The sequence below is a fragment of the Pleurodeles waltl genome, chromosome 3_1, assembly GCF_031143425.1.
Source record: "Pleurodeles waltl isolate 20211129_DDA chromosome 3_1, aPleWal1.hap1.20221129, whole genome shotgun sequence".
Lineage (NCBI taxonomy): Eukaryota > Metazoa > Chordata > Amphibia > Caudata > Salamandridae > Pleurodeles > Pleurodeles waltl.
The window spans coordinates 365,086,314-365,110,240 of NC_090440.1; the positions used below are offsets into that span (position 1 = coordinate 365,086,314).

Sequence of the window (23,927 nt, forward strand, 5' to 3'; positions counted from 1 at the left end):
TGTAAAATTTACTAAGGTTGTTGGAACCTGTGCGAGGGGATTCCTCCTTTGGAATAGGTGGTCTCACCCACTAATTTGTGTCATGCTTCATCATAGATCACCTATCCCCATCCTAGGAGGACTGTGCCACCAGGGAGGAGTCAACCTCACGGCGAACTACACCCAGAGCGAGTTTTCTTGATAATAACAGGATCCTGTTGAATTAAAAATACCTAAAAATAGGTAAAAATACCAGTGTTAATACACCTTTGATAAGGTTAAAATTTAAGTCAACGGTATGTGTGAGTGCAATGGCTCACCCCGTCTTAAGACAAAGCCAACATGTTTCTGCCCTCACAACGAGCCTGACTTGGTCTGGGGCATTCATCTGATAGAGACTTCTAGTTGCAGATTGCTTACCTTAGAATTTTCCCCCAGGCATCACATTGGATCCCCTTGTATGTCGGTAGGTGCCATCGGTCGACTCCTCGGGCTCCATTGGCATTGTAGTCGCCTTGCTGAGGTCGGGAGTAGTACATAGATGCCGCCTCCGCACAGTGATGTCAGGTCTTATCTTCCTGCGCCATGCACTGATCCGGAGAGAGCTACCCTGGTCTCTTTTTGACCAAGTTAGACCAGTTTTTGATGCGTCGAGATGTCCCCCAAGACTTATTTCAAGCTGTGCGAGGACTGTCCCCGCATGATGTTGGTGACGGATCCCCATCGGGTCTGTTTGTGGTGCTTGGAGTGCGACCACGACCACGACCTGAAGTCGTGCTCCCAGTGCCGGGCCATGCACCGGAAGGCCTTGAGGAAGTGGTTCCTCAAGCTCATGGCGGCCCAGCGCTCGACTCCTTGTAGGTCCCGGTCTCGCTTAAGGGGAAGGTCTCGAGACCGTTCGTGAAACCACCACCATTCTTCATCCTGCAAGTCTTCGGGCACAGGTAAGAAGAAGATGTTGAAGTGGTCCCGTCGCCCTTCGACCTCACCCTGTCGCTCAGCTGATGCAACACGGGAGGAGAGTCGACGCTCGAGGCCTCTGTCTTTGGAGCCTGCTTCTGAGTCTGATCTGCAATTCTCTGAATTTCTGGGAGCCGGAGTGACCCCTGCCCAATTAAAGGAGTTTTATGAGGCCAGGCACCTAATTTTTGGGCGGACTGACCCCGATACGGCGCCTTCGGGCCCAAGGGGTTCGGTCAAGGGGCCTTTTGGTTCCGCGCCGACGGCTTTGGCTCCGGCCACTGAGGTCAAACCCACACCGACGCCAGTCGTACCACTGAGACCTTACCTGGCGCCGGTTCAATTGTCGATGATCCTGACGTCGGTGGTGCCCACCATCGACCCAATCCTTATCACCGCCGCCTCTGTCTTCGATGGTGCCTACTCACCCCAGGTCGTTTTTGGATTATTTTCCTTATGGGTATGAATTCGGAGAAGTATTGGAGGGGTCCCTGGACCCGTATGAATACCAGGATGACTCATCTTTGGACTGGGCACAGGAATTGGGCAAGGCCAGTGGACTGGACACTTCTCCAGTCGCTGGCATGCTGTCTCCTCCTACCATGGCTACGGCGGAAGGAGTGTCTTATGCTATAGTGGTTAGTAGGGTGGCTGAGGTCCTTGGCCTTGAGCTTCCTACTGTACAGGTCAGGTCCAATCTCCTGATGGAGGTGCTTCAGCCAGGGGCTTCCACATCTGAGCCCCTCTTGCCATTCAATGAAGCCCTCAACAATTTCCTTTTGGGTACTTGGTCCAAGCCCAATGCTTGCTCCTGTGAACAGGACCATCGCACGCCGCCATCGGCCCACCCTGAACGACCCTAAATTCCTGTCCCAACACCCAACGCCTGAGAGTCTTGTCATCCCGGCTTCCTCTTCCTCAGGTGCATTCCCTTCTGCACCCCCGTATAGGGAATCAAAAAGGCTGGAACAATTGGGGAAGAAGATGTTTTCTTCCTCCAGTCTCGCGCTGCAGTCCCGGAAGCCCTTTGGGCCGCTATACCCACCCTCTGTGGGATATGGTCACGCAAGTTCTGCCGCAGATACCGGAAGAGGCCCATGCTATTGTCTCTCAAGCTGTCAATGATGGGAGAGATGCAGTGAAGTTCACGATCCGATGTGGGCTGGACACGACCAACTCTCTGGGCAGATTGGTTGCTATGACGGTGGCCTTGAGACGCTATGCCTGGTTGCGTACTTCTGGTTGTTCGGGGGATGTCTAACAGTCTGTTAAGGACATGTCCTTTGATGGCTCCCGTCTCTTTGGAGACAAGGCGGACTCCGCCTTGGAGAGATTCACAGACTCCCGGGCTACGGCTTGGTCCCTTGGCCTTTCCTCTGCCCCTCGCCTTTCACCCCTTTCGTGGCCATGGAAGGGGCTCCCTGTCACATCCCCCACACAGCCACTGTGCCACCTATGTGCTTTCAGCCGCTGGATGGCTGGGGACGCGGAATCCCACGTGGGCGTGGGACAGGGAACCAGAGGTCTGCCCAGTCCACCCCTGCCCCCGCTGCAGCCTTCAAACCCTCCTATTACGTCCCCTCACTCTGATCCAGTTGGCGGCAGGATTCGCCAACACGTGCCCCACTGGGAATCCATCACTACGGACAGATGGGTTTTGCAGATAGTTGAAAAAGGCTATTCCCACCCCTTCGAATCTGCCCCACCAGCCAGGCCTCCATCAACCAGCCAACTTCCGGAGGATCATTTGGCACTTCTCTGCAGAAAGTCACGGCTCTCTTGGTCAAGGGAGCCATAGAGAAGGTCCCTGTGCCAGAACTATGTCCCGCTACTTTCTGGTGCTGAAAAAGGACAAGGGCTTACGTCCTATCCTAGACCTTCCGGACCTCAACTACTTCCTCAAGAAGGAGAAATTCAGAATACTCACCCTGGCTCAGGTCCTCTCTGCCTTAAACCCAGGAGACTGGATGGTAGCGTTGGACTTGCAGGACCCTTATTTCCACCTTCCCATCTTGCCTGTCCACAGACGTTACCTGTGATTCGTGGTACGTCACGAGCACTATCCGTTTACCGTGCTCCCCTTCGGCCTTACCAGCGCCCCTCGGGTGTTCACGAAAGTGATAGCAGTGGTTAGGTGTCTCAGTTTTCCCCTACCTCGATGCCTGGATGTTAAAGGCGGACTCGCCCTAGAAAGTCGTCTCCTACCTTCAGACTATGGCAAACCTCTTCCACACGCTGGGGTTCACTATGAATGTGCAGAAGTCACACCTGACTCCCTCTCAGACGCTCCCTTTCATCGGAGCTGTTCTGGACACAGTGTAGTTTCTTGCTTATCCTCCCGAAAAGCGAGTCCAAGATATTCAGGCTATGATTCCGATCTTTCAGCCTCTGTCTTGGGTTTTGGTGAGACTGACTCTGAGGCTGCTGGGCCTCATGGCCTCCTGCATCCTGCTAGTGACACATGCCAGATGGCATATGCGGGCTCTGCAGTGGGACTTGAAGTTCCAGTGGCTGCTTTAGAATCTGCATTGGGTCCACGGCAGATCCCTCTCCATTCCCCAGCCGGCTCTATCCATAGTGACAGGTGTGTCGATTCTGGGTTTGGGGCAACCACATGGTAGAGGCAGAGGTCAGAGGCCTCTGGTCTCCTGAGGAGTATGGGCTCCATATCAATCTTCTGAAGCTCCGGTGATCAGGCTTGCATTTAAAGCATTTCTTTCACCTGTCAAAGGGAAAGTAGTGCAAATGTTCACAGACAATACTACCGCCATGTGGGACTGCAACAAATGGGGCGGGTTAGGGTCCTGGACCCTTTATCAGGAGGCACTACGCCTCGGGACATGGCTAGAACATCAGGGCACTACCCTGGTGCTTCAACATCTGGCGGGTTCTCTCAACGTCAGAGCGGACAAACTCAGCCGTCGATGCACAGCCGATCATGAATGGCGCCTCCATCCAGGGGTGGCGCAAGATCTCTTTCAGCAGTGGGTAGAGCCTTGGTTAGATCTGTTCACCTCCTCAGAGAATGCACATTGTCAGCTGTTTTGCGCGTTGAAGTTTCCAAGGCAGCACTCGCTCGTTGACGCTTTTTGTCTCAAGTGGAACTCCGGCCTCCTTTCCGCCTATACCGCTTCTGCCCAGAGTTCTCAGGAAAATCCGGAACGGCTGGGCCCAAGTTATCTTTGTGGCTCCAGACTAAGCACGGAGAGTTATGGTACCCAGAGCTGTTGAGCATGGCCACAGAACTTCCACTCAGACTGCCTCTTCAGGCGGATCTTCTGTCGCTGCAACAGAGGACTGTTCTCCTCCTGAACCTGTCCAATCTCCTCCTTCATCTGCGGAGATTGCGCGGCGTCAGTTGATGACTTTTGATCTTCCACATAAGCTCTGCGATGCTATCTTGGCAGCCCCCCCCCCCCCCATCAGAACGGTATGCCCCTGTTGTTGGCATAAATTTGTGGCATGGTGTACCAACAAATGTGTTGATCCCCTCTCTGCTCCTCTATATGAGGTTCTTTTGTTCATTCTTTCTTTGGCCCAGTAGGGCTCTGCTTTGGGCACCCTTCAAGGATATTTATCGTCCATTTTGGCCTTTCTCAGGCTACCTGATCAGCCCTCACTCTTTAAATCTCCTATTGTGAATAGATTCTTTAAAGGTATCACCCATTTATTTCCTCCCACTCCATTTATCATGGGACCTCAATCTTGTCCTTACTTAATGCGTACTCCCTTCGAGCTGATGCACAGTTGCCCTTTATGGGTCTTCACTTTCCAAACTGTCTTTCTTTTTGCAATCACTCCCGCTCGCATAGTGAATGAGCTTCATGCTCTTTCTTCCAAGCCTCCATTCTTGTCTGTGCACCCTGACAAAGTGGTGTTGCGTACTAAAGCTTCCTTCCTTCCCAAGGTTGTTACGCCTTTTCATGTTTTCCAGTCCATCACTTTACCTACTTTTTACGCACCCCCACATCCTTCTCTTGAGGAGGAGAGGCTCCACCGTCTGGGCCCAAAAAGAGCGTTGGCGATCTATCTAAATCGTACTAGAGATTTCTGGGTGGATGATCAAATCTTTGTTGGGTATGTGGGTGGAAGAAAGGGAAGGCGGTGCAAAAACGTACCATCTCTCGATGGGTACTTCTTTGCATCAAGATGTGCTACGCTTTGGCCAAGAAGCAACCCCCTGAAGGCTTGCATTCTCATTCCACCAGAGGAACTGCTGCTTCCACTGCGTTAGCCAGGCAGCCAGGCAGCTATGTGGGCATCCCTGCACACGTTTGCTAAACATTACTGCCTGGACAGTCCGGTCTTTCGGAATGGCCACTTTGGTCATCTGACAGCACATACCGACGTGCAAGGGTATTGCGCGAAGAAAAAATCTCCAGATCCAGTCTGACACCTGGGGTAAAATTCTAAGGTGAGGAATCTGCAACTAGAACAAGGCTCTACCAGATATTTTGTTAAAGAAATTAATTTTCTTGTACTTCAGGGCCAAGGATCCCTAACCATGCGTCAGTGAGCTGACTACTGTTCTACCCCACTCCATACACTCAAGGCCTACCTGAGTGACAATAACAGATTATGGATACCATAATTTATAGAGATTCGGGCCTCTATTCTGGGGCAGGGATAATGCCCCTTGTTGGAAAATGGGTTATTGGTAGGGCAGGTAGGTACCTACACCTAGCAACAAGCCACTAACCTCCACCTAGGTACAGTTAGGTCTCAGTAAATTAATCCCAGTTCAACCCTTGGTAGCTTGGCAACGAGCGTCAAGGCTTAACTTAGGAGACAAAGTGTAAAGCATTCAAATATCACAAAACAGTAATTAAATAAAACACAGGAAACAGTTTAAAAATCCAAAACCAATTTATAAAAATAGTTTATATTTTTATCTTTAAAATGACACAAAAACGATAAAAATCGGTTCAGGGGAACCGGAGATATGAATTTTTAAAGAATTATTACTTTTCTAGCGCTTAGAAACAAAAAGCGCCAATCGGGTCATCTGGTTGCACCTCGACCGGGGCAAAGTCAAACTTTCAGGCCGACCGCGATGGAGCCCTGCTCGGCTACAGGTCACGGGAGGGCTCGGTTAAAAAGTTACCTTCTGACTTAGTCTTTATTTTGAAGTTTTTCTTCACCGGGACGAACCTGCCAGTTGAATCCGACCTCCTGGAGCCCTTGTCCGGATACGCGATGTGGGTTTCCTCGGTGGAGACTTTTACCTTCGGACTTAGTCGTTTTTTCGAGATGAAAATCCTTCGACCGGGGTAAACCTGGATCTTGATCCGACGTCCATGGAGCCCTTCTCGGATACGATGGCTGGGAGGTCCCGGTCAACTTTTTACCTTCGGACTTAGTCTCTTTTTCGGATGTTTTTCTTTACCGGGACGAACCACGAACTCAGGCCGGGTCGCGGTTGAGGCAAGCCGGCTAGAATTTCCGCGGCGGGTCGGTCCCTCTCTGGAGCTTTTTTACAAAATTTGTCAAATCTTCTCCAAACTTCTGGGGCTTCACCCAGATGTTCTTTTAAGGTTCTTTTGGGGTCCACAGCTCACCCCAAGGGTCCAGAAGTTCTGTGATGTTCCTTGGGGGGTGCGGACTTCAACTCCCAGAATGCACCTGGCGCAAACTCCTTTTTGGCCACTGGACAGTGGTCAGCTGGTCGCTCTCTTCAGGAGTTGGTGCAGGCGACTCTGGTTAGCAATTTTTCACCTGTAGCAAACAGGGAGTCCCTCCTTGAACCAGTTGAAGCCAGGCAAAGTCCTTCTTGTGGTGCAGCCCAAGTGTGCAGCTGGTGCAGTCCTTCTGAGTGCAGGGTCCAGGTGCAGGCCAGGGGTCCAGCAGGGCAGTCCTTCTTCTTCTTTAGTTCCTTTCTTGTTGAATTCTGGAGGGGATCTGAGGTGTGGGGGCAGGTCTGCCAGTTTTATTCTTGCTCCTGGGTGAAAAGCAGGGGGGCCCTCGTTCTCCAATCAGGTACAGGGTCGTCCCCCTGTGATGACCACTTCCTGGGAAGTGTGGCAAAAATCCATCACAAAAGGCAACAGTCTCTAAAAATCCAACATGGCTGAAACTGATTTTTGGAGGTTATATCTGGCTGAGCCCACCCACTGGTGTGGCTAAAAATCATAAACACACCCCTCTCCTGCCCTCTCCTAATCTAATCAAGGGGGCACCTAGCTGTCTGGGGTTGCAGGATGTGGGGGTGTTGCTGGGTGCTCCAAATGTCCTTCTCTGCCTTTGAAGACCAGTTTGGCCGCCCTCCCCCTTCCTGCCTCACCATCTGCTGAGGGGAGATTCTCTCCCCCAAGCACATTCCTTTGTGTGAAGCCAGGCCACTTCACACCTAATCAAGGCAGCCTGGCAGAAGCTGCTGCAGGCTGGCCAATCAGAGCACAGCAGCAAAAACAATGCAGAGCTGAAATTGGCAACTTTTTAGGTAAAGTCTAAACTTTTTACCTGAACAAGTTATATTAAATCCAACAACTGGAAGTTGTGGGATTTATTACAACAATGAATTTGATACCAAATTCTTGGTATGTAACATTTAAGGAGACTTTAAAATTTAAAATAAAGTCTGCCCATTCTAGCCTATGAAGGCCATTTACTTCAATGAGGGAAAAACGAATTTGGCTGTTTTTACCTCACCAGGGCTTATAAATCTATTTTTATAAAGTCCCTGCTTATAGTTACATGGCACCCAGCCCTAGGGGCACATAGGGCACACCTTAGGGGTGACTTATATGTAAAAATAAGGTAGTTTAAGACTTTGGAAGTACCTTCAATTCCAAATTCGAATTTGCATATAACTTTAATTTAAAAGCAGCCAGCAAGGCAGGCTTGCTTTTAAAATGACACTGGGCACCTCAGCAATGCACCTAGGTGTGCACCACCTATGCTGTGGTCCCTAAACCTACATGCCCTACCATATACTAGGGACTTATAGGTAGGTTAACTTAGCCAATTATAATTAGCCTAATTTGCATATCCATTTTACACAGAGCACAGGCCCTGGGACTGGTTAGCAGTACCCAGGGCACCTTTAAAGTCAGGAAAACACCAGCAAAAAGTGGAAAATGGGGGCAAAAAGTTATGGGGCCTCTGCAATCAGCCCTGTTTTCTCACACCCCTTGTAGTCACACATTTGTCAAATGGTGCATCGTGTCTGAGCACCTACTTCCGCCTACTCCCAGACACTTGCACAGATTCCAACACAACAGTCTCCAAAAGACTACCTAAATGTTGACAGGATCACAAACAAAGTGGTTGCGGCCCATAGAGTGATCTCATCTCCTCCACACCTTTCATGATACGGATGTTTCAGCCTCTAGCCTGGATTTCAGTGAGAATAACTCTGAAGCTGCTAGGCCTTTTGGCCTCCTGCATCCTGCTGCTGACACATGCCAGATGACATATGCGTGCTCTTCAGTGGAACCTGAAGTTCCAGTGGGCGCAACATCTGGGGAATCTCCAACGTAGTCCAGATCTCAAAGGGAACTGCACAAGATCTGCAGTGGTGGGTCTTGAACCGCAATTGGGTAAGAGGCAGCTCTCTCTCCCTTCCCCTACCAGGTTCTACAGATATGTCACTCCTGGGATGGGGCGGACACATGAGAAAGCCAGAGATCAGAGGTGTCTGGTTTTCGCTGGAGTCCGGGCTTCACATCAGTCTTTTGTAGCTCAAGGCAATCAGACTGGAATTGAAGGCAATCCTTCCCTCCCTCAAAGGAAAAGTATTGTTCATGGACAACACCACTGCCATGTGGTATTACAACAAGGAGGGCGGGTAGGCTAGTGGACCCTTTGTCAGGAGGCTTTGTGCCTCTGGTCATGCCTGGGACATCAGTGTTTTTCCCTTGTGGTTCATCACTTAGTGGGCTCTCTGAACACCAGAGCGGACAAAGTCAGCCAACAATGCCTGGTCAATCACGAATAGCGTCTCCATCCAGAGGTGGTGCAAGGTCTCTTTTAGCAGTGTGGAGAGCCTCGGTTAGATCTGTTCTCCTTCGCAGAGAACACTCAATGTCAGCAGTTTTTCCCTGGAGTTTCCAAGCTGGCAATTGCTTAGTGACTCTTCATCTCGGGTGGGCCCAAGTAATCCTTGTGGCTGTGGACTGGGAAAAAAAAGAGTCTGGTATTCCGAGCTATTGAGCATGGCCATCTATTCTCCTATCAGACTAACCCTTCAAGAAGATCTTCTTTCGCAGCAGCAGGAGATTGTTCTCCATCCGAACCTGCCCAGTCTCTGCCTTCTTGCATGGCGATTGAGCGGCGGCAGTTGACAGCTTTTGACATTTCTGCCTAAATCTGTAACTTTATCATAGCAGCCAGGTGTCCCTCCACCAAAACGTTAGGCACCTGTCAGTGCAACACATTTATGGCATGGTGCACAGACAAGTCAGTTAAGCCCCTCACCCACCCCCCCCCCTTCTCAAATTCCTCTTATTTATATTTTCTTTGGCCCAGCAGGGCTCTGCTTTGGGCACCGTCAAAGGTTATTTGTCTGCTGTGTCTGTGTTGGTGAGATTAACTGACCAACCCTCTTTGTTTAAATCTCCTTTAGTTAGTAGGTCCCTTAAGGGTCTTACCCACATGTTTCCACCATCACCATTCATCATGCCATAATGGGATTTAAATCTGATTCTGAAATTTCTCATGTTTGCTCCTTTTGAGCCTCTTCACAATTGTCCTGTCAGGCTTCTATTATTGAAATCTGCCTTCCTGGTGGCCATTACTTCTGCCTGCAGGGTATATGAGCTGCAGGCATTTTCATCTAAGCCACCCTACCTTTCCATTTTTTCTGACAAAGTGGTGCTTCGCACCAGGGCTTCATTTTTGCTATAAGTGGACACGCCTTTTCATGTAGGCCAATCCATGACCCTGCCTACTTTTTACTCACCCCCACATCCTTCTAAGGAAGAGGAGAGACTCCACCACCTGGACCCATAAACAGTGCTGGGGTTCTACCTTGATCGTACGAAAAAGTTCCCGGTGGAAGATCAACTCTTTGTTGACAATCTTGGTGATCAACAAAGGTCAGGCAGTGCAGAAGAGGACCATCTCTAGATGGGTCATTCTCTGCATTAAAATGTGCTACACATTGGCTAAAAGACAACCACCCCAGAAGATTTGCACGCTCACTCTTCCAGAGCAACAACTGCAACCACTGCTTTAGCACGCAGAGTTCCAGTCCTGGACATCTGTGAGGCAGCAGTGTGGGCATCACTGTGCACATTCACCAAACACTACTGCTTGTACAGTCAGGTCCGGAGGGATGGGTACTTTGCCCGTTCAGTCCTTCAGGACTTCCTGATATGATCTTGGCTCACAGACCCACCTCCAGGGATGGTATTGGTTCGGTATCTATTCTAAGGTAAGGAACCTGCAACTAGAAGCCTCTCTCTGAAGTTACTCAGCTTCTGTAATGCATTATTTGGTAGGCACATATTCTAGTGCAGATTACTTACTGACCCAACCATCCTCCCTGCTGTGCTAACTGATTTCTAGGGGCAGGGTCTACCCTTTGAGGGCCCTAGTTTTGACTCACCAGTGGTCAGTGTTCTTCCTGGATCTGCGTTTCTGACGTGGAAAGTCATGAAAAGAAACTGACGTCAGTGTGCCGGGGTGGCACGTACATAGGTCCTGCAACGTCATATATTAGGCATGCACAATGCCAACAACGGACGCGGAGCCAACCGAGGCCACCTGACGGTGCGCAGAAGTACTTCTCGAGAAAAAGCTCTGGATCCAGACTGACGCCCGGGGAAAAATCTAAGGTAAGGAATTTCAGCTAGTGTATGTCTCTACCAGATAAGGTGTTACGGAAAGTAAGTAACTTTTGCATATGTGCGCAAGAAACGGCATATATGTTGTTATTAATTGGGGGTCACCCGGGAGCCTCTCCAGTGCTCCATAGTAATATTAAAGCTTTCAGTCTGTGGGTAGGAGTTGTTTGATGTAGCTGGAAGAATGTAGTTATTAGAAGAAGAAAAACTTTATCAAAGATGGGTAAGATTTGAATATAGTAAGTTTTTAAAGCATTTTTTGAGTTGTTTGCTCTTAACTAAAATTGCCAGTAAATTTCCATCTTGAGCTACTGCACCGCATTTTCTTAACCCACACTTGGTTGTTTAAGATAGGCTGATCCCCGCAGACTCTAGCCTCAGGTGTGATGACCGTAATGGAGACCTAATCCACACATTTTGGCGGTGCCCTATCCTCTTGCCCTTCTGGAACGTTGTGCTGGGAACCCTCAAGTGGATTCTGAGCTGGGACCTAGGGTCCCAAACTAATCCTTTTGCAATTACGGAGGGCATTGACGGGAAACCGTTCCCAGGGAACATTCCTGTGGTTGGTCTTAGTATTTGCCAAACGAGATCTAGAACAGGCATGGAAGCCCCCGAACGCTCTTCCTTTTAACAGATGGGCTGTGGGTATGGATCGCTGCATGGGCATGGAATATCTGATATACATTGCTAGAGGATCCCCAGAAGCATCGCAAAATGTTGTCAGAGTGGGCCGACCTTAGCAGTATTATGGTGAAGCCGTGCCCCGTCTTGGTTTACGATCAGAGATCTGGTCACCTACGGTAATGCTCTGAAAAACCATCAAGCAGCCTGGGGGACTGTCCTGAAATGTTGGATTAAAGTCTTGTTTTTGTGTATGCGGTCATGGCAGATTAATGGTCATTTTACAATGTGTTTTTGTTCCTTCTTGTACCTTTCTCTTTGTTCTGAATTGCCTGTGTGGGTTGTTTGGTTGACAAAATAAATTTTAAAAAGTGTATTTAAAAAACAAATTGCAAGTAAATGAGAATGATGTTTAAAATAAAACCCAAGCAATCCTTTTGTTAATGTTTTCTAATTTGTTTTTAAAATAACCTATACTTTTTGTCCCCAAAAAGCAATGTATATTTCCAAGTGAAGGCAATTTCGAACATAGTGTGGAAATACCAGCGTTACCATTTCGTTATGGCATATCATGAAAAACCGGTCCTTCCTCCGCCTCTAATCATTCTTAGCCATTTGGCTTCCTTGTTTTGTTTTGTGTGTAAGAAAAGGAAAAAAGACAAGACTTCAGATGGACCAAGTAAGACCATTTTGATGCAAATATGTTTTTCTCATTATGAGTGATCTTTTCATTACCTTAGCTTTACAGCCCACTCATTTGTTTATTTAACAGCATTTGTTTTTAATTTGGAAATTAAGCTGCCAGTGTTCCATCGGTTTACCTTTTCAGCTTTGCACAACTGTATTTGTTTCCTAAGTCAGTATATCTTTAGATCATATTTGACATTATTTATGTATTTTCCATACCAGTTGATGTAGTGAACTGGATTACAGATCTAAATGTTCTATATGTAGGTATTGGTGCCATAGTTTATTTATTTGGAGAGTTGCCAAATGACCTACACCGGTGTTTCTGTGCAACAACTAATTAACCTGAGTGATAGTGTTCAGGCAGGTACACAACTGTGCATGAAATCAAAACTGTCTTTTCAAATTGCTCAAATAAATTTATAATTTCAATTTAGTGTTAATATAGTTTTCCAGCTCACTAGGATTATGTGTTTTAATTTACGGTTCTCATGGCAACCAAATGTTTATGTCTCAGAAGTTTTTTTTTTTTTTTTTTTTTTTTTTTTTTAGATTATATTCTCTCTAATTTTTTTGCAGCATTGGTATGAGGTAGACTTGAAAAGTATGACAGTGCTTCACAAATATGAAATAAACGTATTTATACAAAGAGAAAAATATATGTTTTGTGTGACATTCATAAGAACGTAGCTAACATTGATGTGAAACATTTAATACTTAAGGATGGCAATACAATATTGAGAAGTGACATTCGGGCGATAAGTGTTGACCTAGATATATTGAAGAGCGAATGATTAAGAACTGACAACTGAATAGGCAAGTAGAGGATGTGAGGATGACATAGTCTGTAAGAATCATGCTGGAAAGAGCCTCTTGAGATTGACTCTCGTATGATGTAGTTTTATAGAGCTTTAATATGTCTAGTTGAATACAAAGGCAGACGACCCCGGGGGAATGGAAGTGAGCCTTTGAGACTGCTTTTGGGTTGTACTGTTGATTGACTTTTACAATGCCTGAGGTCATAATGACACTGACTTTTTCACAGGCTCGACCATGTGAACAGTCTCGGAGGCCCCCAGCACAGTCTCAAGTGTCACCGCCTCCACCATAGGGGGCACCGATCACAGGGCTGCTGCCCTGACTCCTTTGCCTACAGTTCAACTAGTCCAGTCAGGTGATCAAGCTTCTCTCCAAATTGCAGGAACTCATCTACAGCTCCAAGAGGGAAGCTCAGCGTCTGTTGGAGTAGCAACAACTGCGAAAAGAGCAGACTAAGATCCCGTGGACATGTCTGAAGCCATTCACCAAGACACCGATAACAATAGTGAGATGGAGTGCTTGTTAACTCCACTTTTCTCTATACAGCCTATTTTTTGCTTTTAGGAATGCCTTGACAAATCTCCAGATACAGAAATTGAGTTTCTGCTGGGTCCTCCTCCCCTCTGCAGTAGCCTACTGTTACTCAGTTATACTTAAGGCAGCTGAGGTCCTGGAATTACTATTGCCAACAGTGGAAACCATGGACCTGATTTAGAATTTTAAGGACAGTGCTCCATTCGTCAGAGTGGTGGAGTACATAACCCCCGTCTTCTGACGGTCTGTCATTTGTCAAATATAGAAACTGACGCTGGCCTAACAGTCATCTCTGTCCATTAAAAGGACCTGTCATCATGGTGGTTCCTTTTAATGTAGAAAATGTTTGGTTGATAGACGTTCACCAAACTTTTTAAACATTTTTGTTTTTCAAAAACAAGCTCCCAAAACTGAAGTTTTTTTTGTCTGAAAAACAAACACCTAATGCCCCCCACAGCCTGGGATGATTCTTTCACGATATGGGGTTTAATTTCTTTTTCTGTCGTAATCACAGACGGATATTGGGGAGAGACAAAAAAAATAAACCGCCCACCAAAAATATGATAGGCGGTGTAATGTCCTTCCACCAACGGACATTGCTCCTTTCGGCCATCAGAGCTAGTGTTCCATTGAGACAATGAGGACTATGTTAATAAAACATTCCACTTGTCTGTAAATAAGGCAGGCGGACCGAGGGTTTGGTGAACAGGGTACTCTGTTGCAAGTACCCAGTCTGCTAAACTTTAAATCAGGCCCCAAATCCAACCTCTTGACTGTGGTGTTTGAGCCAGTGTCACAGTCTTCCGAGCACTTGCTGTCTTTCAACGAGGCCTTACTAACACCAGTCCTGGAGGACTGGGGAAAACGGACATCTACTCCAGCAGTCAACAGATTAATAGCAAGAAGGTGCTGGCAAGCTCTTGGCGACCACCTCTCCCCCCAGGTTCTTTCGTCCACTCTTTCCCAGAAAGCCTGACGTAGCAGGCTTCATGCTGCCCTAAACACGTCTCTGTAAGATTGCCAAGTTTTCTGGCTGACAAGAGTACAAAATACTGGAGGCGTTAGGGAAAATTATGTTCGATGGCATCTGTCGCTGTAGATACGCATGTTCTGCAATAGCTCGCCATCTGGTGTTGGGCCGGAGTGTTACAAGTTGTTTTTCTTCGAAGAAGTCTTTCGAGTCACGGGACCGAGTGACTCCTCCTTTTGTCTCCATTGCGCATGGGCGTCGACTCCATCTTCGATTGTTTTTTTTTCCGCCATCGGGTTCGGACGTGTTCCTGTCGCTCCGAGTTTCGGAACGGAAAATTAGCTAATTTCGGAAGATTTTCGTCGGTATTGTTGCGTTCGGGATCGGCGTACTTAGATTCCACACCGCGTCGAAGATCGAAGAGCTCCGGTGCCCTTCGGGGTAGGTTTTTCGATCCTCCGTCGGGGCCTGGTCGGCCCGACCGCGTGCTGAAGAACGCCGATGGAACGGACCCCGTTCCGTTTCTGCCCCAAATGCCACAATAAATACCCCTACACAGACCAACACTTGGTCTGCAACCTGTGCCTGTCACCTGAGCACAGCGAAGACACCTGCGAGGCCTGTCGTGCGTTCCGGTCCCGAAAAACACTCCGAGACCGTCGAGCCAGAAGACTTCAGATGGCGTCTGCACCGACAGCCCAACGGGAGTTCGAGGAACAGGAAGAAGAAGGTACCTTCTCCATCCAAGACTCAGACTCCGAAGGATTCGACGATACACAAACCGTGAGTAAGACGTCGAAATCCACTCAGAGGAACATTTACAAGGCCCAGGGGACGCCACTGCCACCAGGCCATGGCTCCACCCATAAATTCAGTGACCGACCGTCGGCACCGAAAAAGGCCCAAACAGTGCCGAGATCGTCCGACTCCGGTCGAGACACCGGCACGCAGCCTTCTCGGGACCGAGAAAGTGCTGGAGACAAGCCTCGACACCGAGATGCCGGTGTGGACACGGCTCGACGCCGAGACAGCGGCACCGAAACAGATCGACGCCGAGAGGTTTCGGCCCCGAAAAGGAAAAAAGTCACCTCGGAGCCGAAAAAACACGCAGACAAAGTTTCGATGCCGAAACAAACTGCAAGCGACCCAGCTTCAGGCTCTTATACAGAAGAGCACTCGCTAACCTCCCAAATGCAGAAGCATAGGTTTGAGGAACAGCTACAAGCAACTGATGTGGACCATACGCAAAAGCGTATCTTCATTCAGCAAGGGACAGGAAAAATAAGCACCCTTCCCCCCATTAGGAGAAAGAGAAGGTTGGAGTTCCAGACGGAACAAACACCACAACCAAAAGTGGTGAAGAGAGTTACACCACCACCCTCTCCTCCGCCCGTGATTAACGTTTCACCTGCACAAACTCCATCACACTCCCCAGCTCACACCACCATGAGCCAGGGTGACCAAGATCAGGACGCATGGGACCTATACGACGCCCCAGTGTCAGATAACAGTCCGGAGGCATACCCTACGAAGCCATCTCCACCAGAAGACAGCACCGCGTACTCTCAAGTGGTGGCTAGAGCAGCACAATTTCACCACGTAAGCCTCCACTCAGAACAGGTAGAGGATGATTTCTTATTCAACACACTCTCCTCCACCCACAGCTCATACCAAAGCCTGCCTATGCTCCCTGGTATGCTCCGGCACGCAAAAGACATCTTTAAGGAGCCGGTCAAAAGTAGGGCAATCACACCAAGGGTGGAAAAAAAGTATAAGCCGCCTCCTACGGACCCGGTTTTCATCACTACACAGCTGCCACCAGACTCTGTCGTTGTAGGAGCAGCTAGGAAAAGGGCCAACTCTCACACATCTGGAGATGCACCACCCCCAGATAAAGAAAGCCGCAAGTTCGATGCAGCTGGTAAAAGAGTCGCAGCACAAGCTGCAAACCAGTGGCGCATCGCGAACTCCCAGGCACTACTTGCGCGCTATGACAGAGCCCACTGGGACGAGATGCAACATCTCATTGAACATCTGCCCAAGGACTTACAAAATAGGGCAAAACAAGTGGTTGAGGAGGGACAGACCATCTCCAACAACCAGATACGCTCCTCCATGGACGCTGCAGATACAGCTGCACGGACAATTAATACATCTGTAACTATCAGAAGGCATGCATGGCTCCGAACGTCTGGTTTTAAACCAGAGATTCAACAAGCAGTTCTCAATATGCCTTTTAACGAAAAACAATTGTTCGGTCCAGAAGTGGACACAGCGATTGAGAAACTCAAAAAAGATACGGACACTGCCAAAGCCATGGGCGCACTCTACTCCCCGCAGAGCAGAGGCAATTACAGCACATTCCGTAAAACGCCCTTTCGAGGGGGGTTTCGGGGTCAAAGCACACAAGCCAGCACCTCACAAGCCACACCGTCCAGTTACCAGGGACAGTATAGAGGAGGTTTTCGGGGACAATATAGAGGAGGGCAATTCCCTAGAAATAGAGGAAGATTTCAAAGCCCCAAAACACCTACTACTAAACAGTGACTCACATGTCACTCACCCCCTCCACACAACACCAGTGGGGGGAAGAATAGGTCATTATTACGAAGCATGGGAGAAAATCACTACAGACACTTGGGTTCTAGCAATTATCCAACATGGTTATTGCATAGAATTTCTACAATTCCCTCCAAACATACCACCAAAAGCACAAAATTTAACAACACACCATTCCAATCTCCTGGAGATAGAAGTGCAGGCACTATTGCAAAAGAATGCAATCGAATTAGTGCCAAACACACAAATAAACACAGGAGTTTACTCACTGTACTTTCTGATACCAAAGAAGGACAAAACATTGAGACCAATCCTAGACCTCAGAGTAGTGAACACTTTCATCAAATCAGACCACTTCCACATGGTCACACTACAAGAAGTATTGCCATTGCTAAAACTACACGACTACATGGCAACTTTAGACCTCAAGGATGCTTATTTCCATATACCAATACACCCATCGCACAGGAAATACCTAAAGTTTGTATTCAAAGGAATACATTACCAATTCAAGGTACTGCCTTTCGGATTAACAACCGCACCAAGAGTCTTTACCAAATGTCTAGCGGTAGTCGCTGCACACATGAGAAGGCAGCAAATACATGTGTTCCCATATTTGGACGACTGGCTAATCAAAGCCCATTCGTTCATACAGTGCTCAAATCACACAGATCAGATCATACAAACCCTCTTCAAACTCGGGTTCACCGTCAACTTTACAAAATCCAACATTCTGCCGCGCAAGGTACAACAATACCTAGGAGCCATAATAGACACATCAAAGGGAGTAGTCACTCCAAGTCCACAAAGAATTCTAAATTTCAACACCATCATACAACGCATGTATCCATCACAAAGGATACAGGCAAAGATGGTATTACAACTCCTAGGCATGATGTCTTCATGCATAGCCATTGTCCCAAACGCAAGACTGCACATGAGGCCCTTACAACAATGCCTAGCATCACAGTGGTCTCAAGCACAGGGTCACCTTCTAGATCTGGTGTTAATAGACCGCCAAACTTACCTCTCGCTTCTGTGGTGGAACAACATAAATTTAAACAAGGGGCGGCCTTTCCAAGACCCAGTGCCACAATACGTAATAACAACAGATGCTTCCATGACAGGGTGGGGAGCACACCTCGATCAACACAGCATACAAGGACAATGGAACGTACATCAAACAAAACTGCATATCAATCACCTAGAACTTCTAGCAGTTTTTCAAGCACTAAAAGCCTTCCAACCAATAATAGTTCACAAATACATTCTCGTCAAAACAGACAACATGACAACAATGTACTATCTAAACAAGCAGGGGGGGACGCACTCCACGCAGTTAAGCCTGCTAGCACAAAAAATTTGGCATTGGGCAATTCACAACCAAATTCGCCTAATAGCACAGTTTATACCAGGGATCCAAAATCAACTCGCAGACAATCTCTCTCGAGATCATCAACAGGTCCACGAATGGGAAATTCACCCCCAAATTCTGAACACTTATTTCAAACTCTGGGGAACACCTCAGATAGACTTGTTTGCGACAAAGGAGAACGCAAAATGCCAAAACTTCGCATCCAGATACCCACACAAACAATCCCAAGGCAATGCCCTATGGATGAACTGGTCAGGGATATTTGCTTACGCTTTTCCTCCTCTCCCTCTCCTTCCTTACCTGGTAAACAAACTCAGTCAAAGCAAACTCAAACTCATATTAATAGCACCAACTTGGGCAAGGCAACCCTGGTACACAACGCTGCTAGACCTATCAGTGGTACCCTGCATCAAATTGCCCAACAGGCCAGATCTGTTGACACAGCACAACCAAAAGATCAGACACCCAGATCCAGCATCGCTGAATCTAGCAATCTGGCTCCTGAAGTCCTAGAATTCGGGCACTTACAACTTACCCAAGAATGTATGGAAGTCATAAAACAAGCCAGAAGGCCATCCACCAGGCACTGTTATGCAAGTAAATGGAAGAGGTTTGTTTGCTACTGCCATATTAATCAAATACAACCATTACACACAACTCCAGAACATGTAGTGGGTTACTTGCTTCACTTACAAAAATCTAACCTAGCTTTCTCTTCCATTAAAATACACCTTGCAGCAATATCCGCATACCTGCAGACTACCTATTCAACTTCCCTATTTAAGATACCAGTCATTAAAGCATTCATGGAGGGCCTGAGAAGAATTATACCACCAAGAACACTACCTGTTCCTTCATGGAACCTAAATGTTGTCCTAACTAGACTTATGGGTCCACCTTTTGAACCCATGCACTCCTGCGACATACAGTTCCTAACCTGGAAGGTGGCATTTCTCATCGCCATTACTTCCCTAAGAAGAGTAAGCGAGATTCAGGCGTTTACAATACAAGAACCTTTTATACAACTACACAAAAATAAAGTCGTCCTAAGGACCAATCCTAAATTTTTGCCAAAGGTTATTTCACCGTTCCATCTAAATCAAACAGTGGAACTTCCAGTGTTCTTTCCACAGCCAGATACCGTAGCTGAAAGGGCACTACATACATTAGATGTCAAAAGAGCATTGACGTATTACATTGACAGAACAAAAAACATCAGAAAGACTAAACAACTCTTTATTGCATTTCAAAAACCTCATGCAGGAAACCCAATTTCAAAACAAGGTATAGCCAGATGGATAGTTCAATGCATCCAAATCTGCTACCTTAAAGCTAAACGACAGCTGCTCATTACACCAAGGGCACACTCAACCAGAAAGAAAGGTGCTACCATGGCCTTTCTAGGAAACATCCCAATGCAGGAAATATGTAAGGCAGCCACATGGTCTACGCCTCACACATTCACCAAGCACTACTGTGTAGACGTGTTATCCGCACAACAAGCCACAGTAGGTCAAGCTGTATTAAGAACATTATTTCAGACCACTTCCACTCCTACAGGCTGATCCACCGCTTTTGGGGAAATAACTGCTTACTAGTCTATGCAGAACATGCGTATCTACAGCGACAGATGCCATCGAACTGAAAATGTCACTTACCCAGTGTACATCTGTTCGTGGCATCAGTCGCAGTAGATTCGCATGTGCCCACCCGCCTCCCCGGGAGCCTGTAGCAGTTTGGAAGTTACCTACAATTATTTATATATGTGTCATCTCAACCTTAAATAGGTGCATACTTAGTCAGTCCATTGCATGGGCACTATTACTACAATTCAACTCCTACCTCACCCTCTGCGGGGAAAAACAATCGAAGATGGAGTCGACGCCCATGCGCAATGGAGACAAAAGGAGGAGTCACTCGGTCCCGTGACTCGAAAGACTTCTTCGAAGAAAAACAACTTGTAACACTCCGGCCCAACACCAGATGGCGAGCTATTGCAGAACATGCGAATCTACTGCGACTGATGCCACGAACAGATGTACACTGGGTAAGTGACATTTTCATTTCGTCTTGTCCAGGACCCTTGCTCTTAAATCTCTGAATGCCCCTTTTGCAGTAGCACACCCATACCTTGCGGTATATGGTGCTTCCTCAGCTATCTGAGCAGCTCGAAGAGCATTTTGCAGAAGTAGTAAGGATGGAAAAATATGTCAAACACATAATAAACAACAGGACTAGATTCTGCAGATTGTCATTAGGATGACGGTGCCCCAACTTCTCCCATCCATGGATGAGATCTTCTTGATTTTACTTTGGATGCCCAAACAGTACTAAAGGACCTTTCTTTTGCTTGTGTCCAAAGTTTTGAAGACTAAGCAGGCTCAGCTCTAGAAGGATTTAAAGCACGCAGAACCACAACTCATTCCCTTGGCCTGGAGTCACCCTGGAATAAGTACCAGTTATATAAAAAATGATGTCTTCTCATGATTTAACTTTCACTAAAAACAAGCAACCATAGGCTAGGCAGCAACCTTGAAATCCCTGCCTGAGACTGTACCTAGGTAAGACAAAAACAAGGGCTGGGCCACACAACAGGCAGCATTTTCCTCCCTCCCAGATGCCACTTTGGAAGCAGCTCTAATTTCCACTGACCATGTGCCAGGATGTTTTATGTCTCTGGACCATCAAGGAATTCTCCTGGTGGCGAGCCTCCGGGTGGGATCTTTAAATGCCGGGGTGGAAGATGTCCGCTGTCTGTGCCTAATGGATTACGAATGGCAGCTACACCCGGAGGTGGTGTGAGGTCTCTTCTGCGAATGAGGAGAACCTTCCCTCGATCTGTTCGCCACTGATGAGAATGTGCAATGTCAGCAGTTCTGTGCGGTGAAGTGTACTCGGCGTCTCTCGCTCAGAGGCGTTTTCCGCCTCAAGTGGAACTTGGAACACTTCTATACCTTTCCGCTGATACCGCTCCTGCCTGAGTCCTCTGAAAAATCAGGACTGACCAGGCCCAAGTCAAACTAGAAGCTCCGAATTGGGCATGGAGAGTATAGCATCCCAAACTCCTGGACTTGAGCATGTCCTCCCAGCAGGCTGCGCCTCTGGGAGGACCTGCTGTTGCAGCCACAGGGCAGGGTTCTGCACCCGAACCTTCATAATCTCTCCTTTATATGTAGAAATTGAGCAGGGACAGCTGAACACCTTCCGTTTTCCTCCAGAGGTGGTTGATGTGATCTTGGCAGGCAAGGATCCCTCAATAAAATCTATACACACCTGTCATTGGGACTGGTTTGTAGCTTGGTGCAGCACATACCAGATTGACTTCCTCCTGGCCCAGTTATCTGCCATTCTGTTATTTGTTCTGCGTTTTGCCCTGCAAGGTGTTACTTTGAAGGTAGGTAAGGGTTTTCTTTCTCCCTTCTCAAGGTTGCCAGATCAGCACTCATTGTTTCAGTCATGTGATACAATTTTTGGAAGAGCTGCAACACGTTTTCCCCTTCCCATTTTGTCGTACCCCAATGGGACCTTCATCTGGCTTTGGCTTATCTGACGTAGAATCAGTTTGAGCCGCTTCACAGCTGTCCTTTATGGCTCCCTAGAATCAAGACGGTTACTCATTGACATCAACTTTGCACGGTGTGTGAGTGAGCTTTTGTCTCTTTGTGTCAATCCACCATACCTTTAGTTCCTCTTTCTCAGACAGTCGTTCTGAGGATGCAAGGATATTTTTTACTAAACTTTGTGATGCCGTTCCACGTCTGTCAATCCATCACCCTGCTGGTGTTCTGTGCTCTGCCTCACCACTCTAAGGAGGATGAGAGACTTCACCTCTTGTACCCCAGGAGAGCACTGAGCTTCTACATAGATTGTACCAAAGACCACTGGGTGGACGATCAGATCTTTGTGGGGTAGCTGAAGTGAAATAAGCAAGGCAGTGCAGAAGAAAGACGTCTCTTGCTGGATCATGCTCTGCACTAAGATCTGCTAAGCACTGGCTAAGAAGCATCATCCAGAAGTACTGCATGCTCATTCTACCAGGGCCAAGCCACAACCACTGTGCTAACACATTGAGTCCTTGTCCTAAACATTTGGTAGGCGGCTATGTGGGTGTCCAGCCATATGCATTATTTCCTGTACAGTGAGATTAGCTGAAAGGGGGATTATGCTTGCTTAGTCCTGCAGGACTTTCTGGTTTGAGTCCTTCCACAGGCCCACATCTGAAAAGGTATTGCTTTGGTAGCTATTCAAAGGGTGAGGAATATGCGGCTAGATGTCTCTATCAGAATAACAGGTTACTTATCTTTGGTAACGATCTTTCTGGTATAGACTATGCAGCCACTGATTCTTCACAACCATGCAGTCCTCCTCATTCTGTGATTGGACTCTTAATCCATTAATAAGATCCCAGTGTAGGAATCTGCGCACTGTCTACCAATTAGCTTTTGTTGCTCTGTGTCATAGAGCATGGGCTGTTTCAAAAAGCAATTGACGACAGCACATGGGTGTGACACCTGCATATGCCTTGCACTTCATTTCGGGAGCAGAACGGCATCAGTGCGAGCCGCAGGGTGCCACCTTCTAACTCGCAGTGGTACTGCTGAAAAGTTTCCAGATCCAGTCTGACGCCTGGTGAATAATCAAAAGGTGAGACGTCTGTGGCTCTATAGTCTCAACCACAAGTACCATTACTAAAGTAAATAACTTGTTCATCTAGAATACACAAAACTGTGTCAGCTGTATTTCCTTTTGTTTCCACAATGTAGTCGAAAGCAAAGTTGGAATCTGCAAAGTGCAGCTGTGTTCACCTGATTTAAAAGTGTAATTTGCTGAGGTTATGGCGTAATAATACTGAGTCATTTCCAGCTAGTGTCAAGGGGGAGTGAGACAAGACAATGTCGGTCTCTGGTTGATGTAAATTATAAATTGGGCAGTTAAACATTGAAAGCCAGCACCACATGTACTTCAAGTTCACAACAAGGTGGTTTGTAAGCTTGGAGGTGTTGAAAGTCATACCCAGAGTGCCTCATTCAGCCTAAACATGTATGATACTTTTAAGTAACCCCTTTTTGATAGGACACTTGGAAGGGATGACAAGTGAAGGGTTAGAGGTTCTTCTCAGAAAGAGTGATGAGATGTAGACTCTTGTCTTTGTGACAGTCACCTGTTCCCAAATGGTAGAATGTAATAACAGAAGAAACTGCTTTTGCTTCTGGCTCCTGGTCTTAAGTGGTCTATACTGTAAATGAAAATATGAATTATTTGTAAAGGGAATAGACAGCCCTGGCAAAACTCCAAATTTTGATGAGGTTTCAAGAAGGATGATCATTGTCTTTCACAGGAATACTAGAGTAATGTCTTTAACCTTCCACAGGTAATTGCTTCTCCCATGGCGGTTGAGAACTGTGCAGGGGTAGTCTTTTAGTCTTTCAGTTTGCCTAACCTTACATGTTTCCCCCTACCCCATGAAAATAGTTTTTAACTAAATAAAATTGCCATCAGTGAAGGAGCAGTGTTCCCAATCCAAGCTCAGTGAGCAGAAGTAAAAAAAAAAAAAAAAAAAAAATGCCCTACTGCTGGACGCGCTGGAGCTTCCAAAGTCTTAGAATAATAGGATCAGTTTTTAGTTGTTATATAC

At 47.2% G+C, this 23,927-nt stretch overlaps 1 protein-coding gene across 1 annotated transcript in view; it reads left to right on the forward strand.

Annotated features, from left to right (window-relative positions):
- The window catches only part of TRPM7 (transient receptor potential cation channel subfamily M member 7), a 1,269,618-nt gene that overhangs the window by 847,471 nt on the left and 398,220 nt on the right, over nt 1-23,927 (forward strand). The window contains exon 24 of the mRNA XM_069222535.1: nt 11,843-12,027. Within this exon, the coding sequence (XP_069078636.1) occupies nt 11,843-12,027 (185 nt within the window). The remainder of the gene's footprint in view (nt 1-11,842; nt 12,028-23,927) is intronic.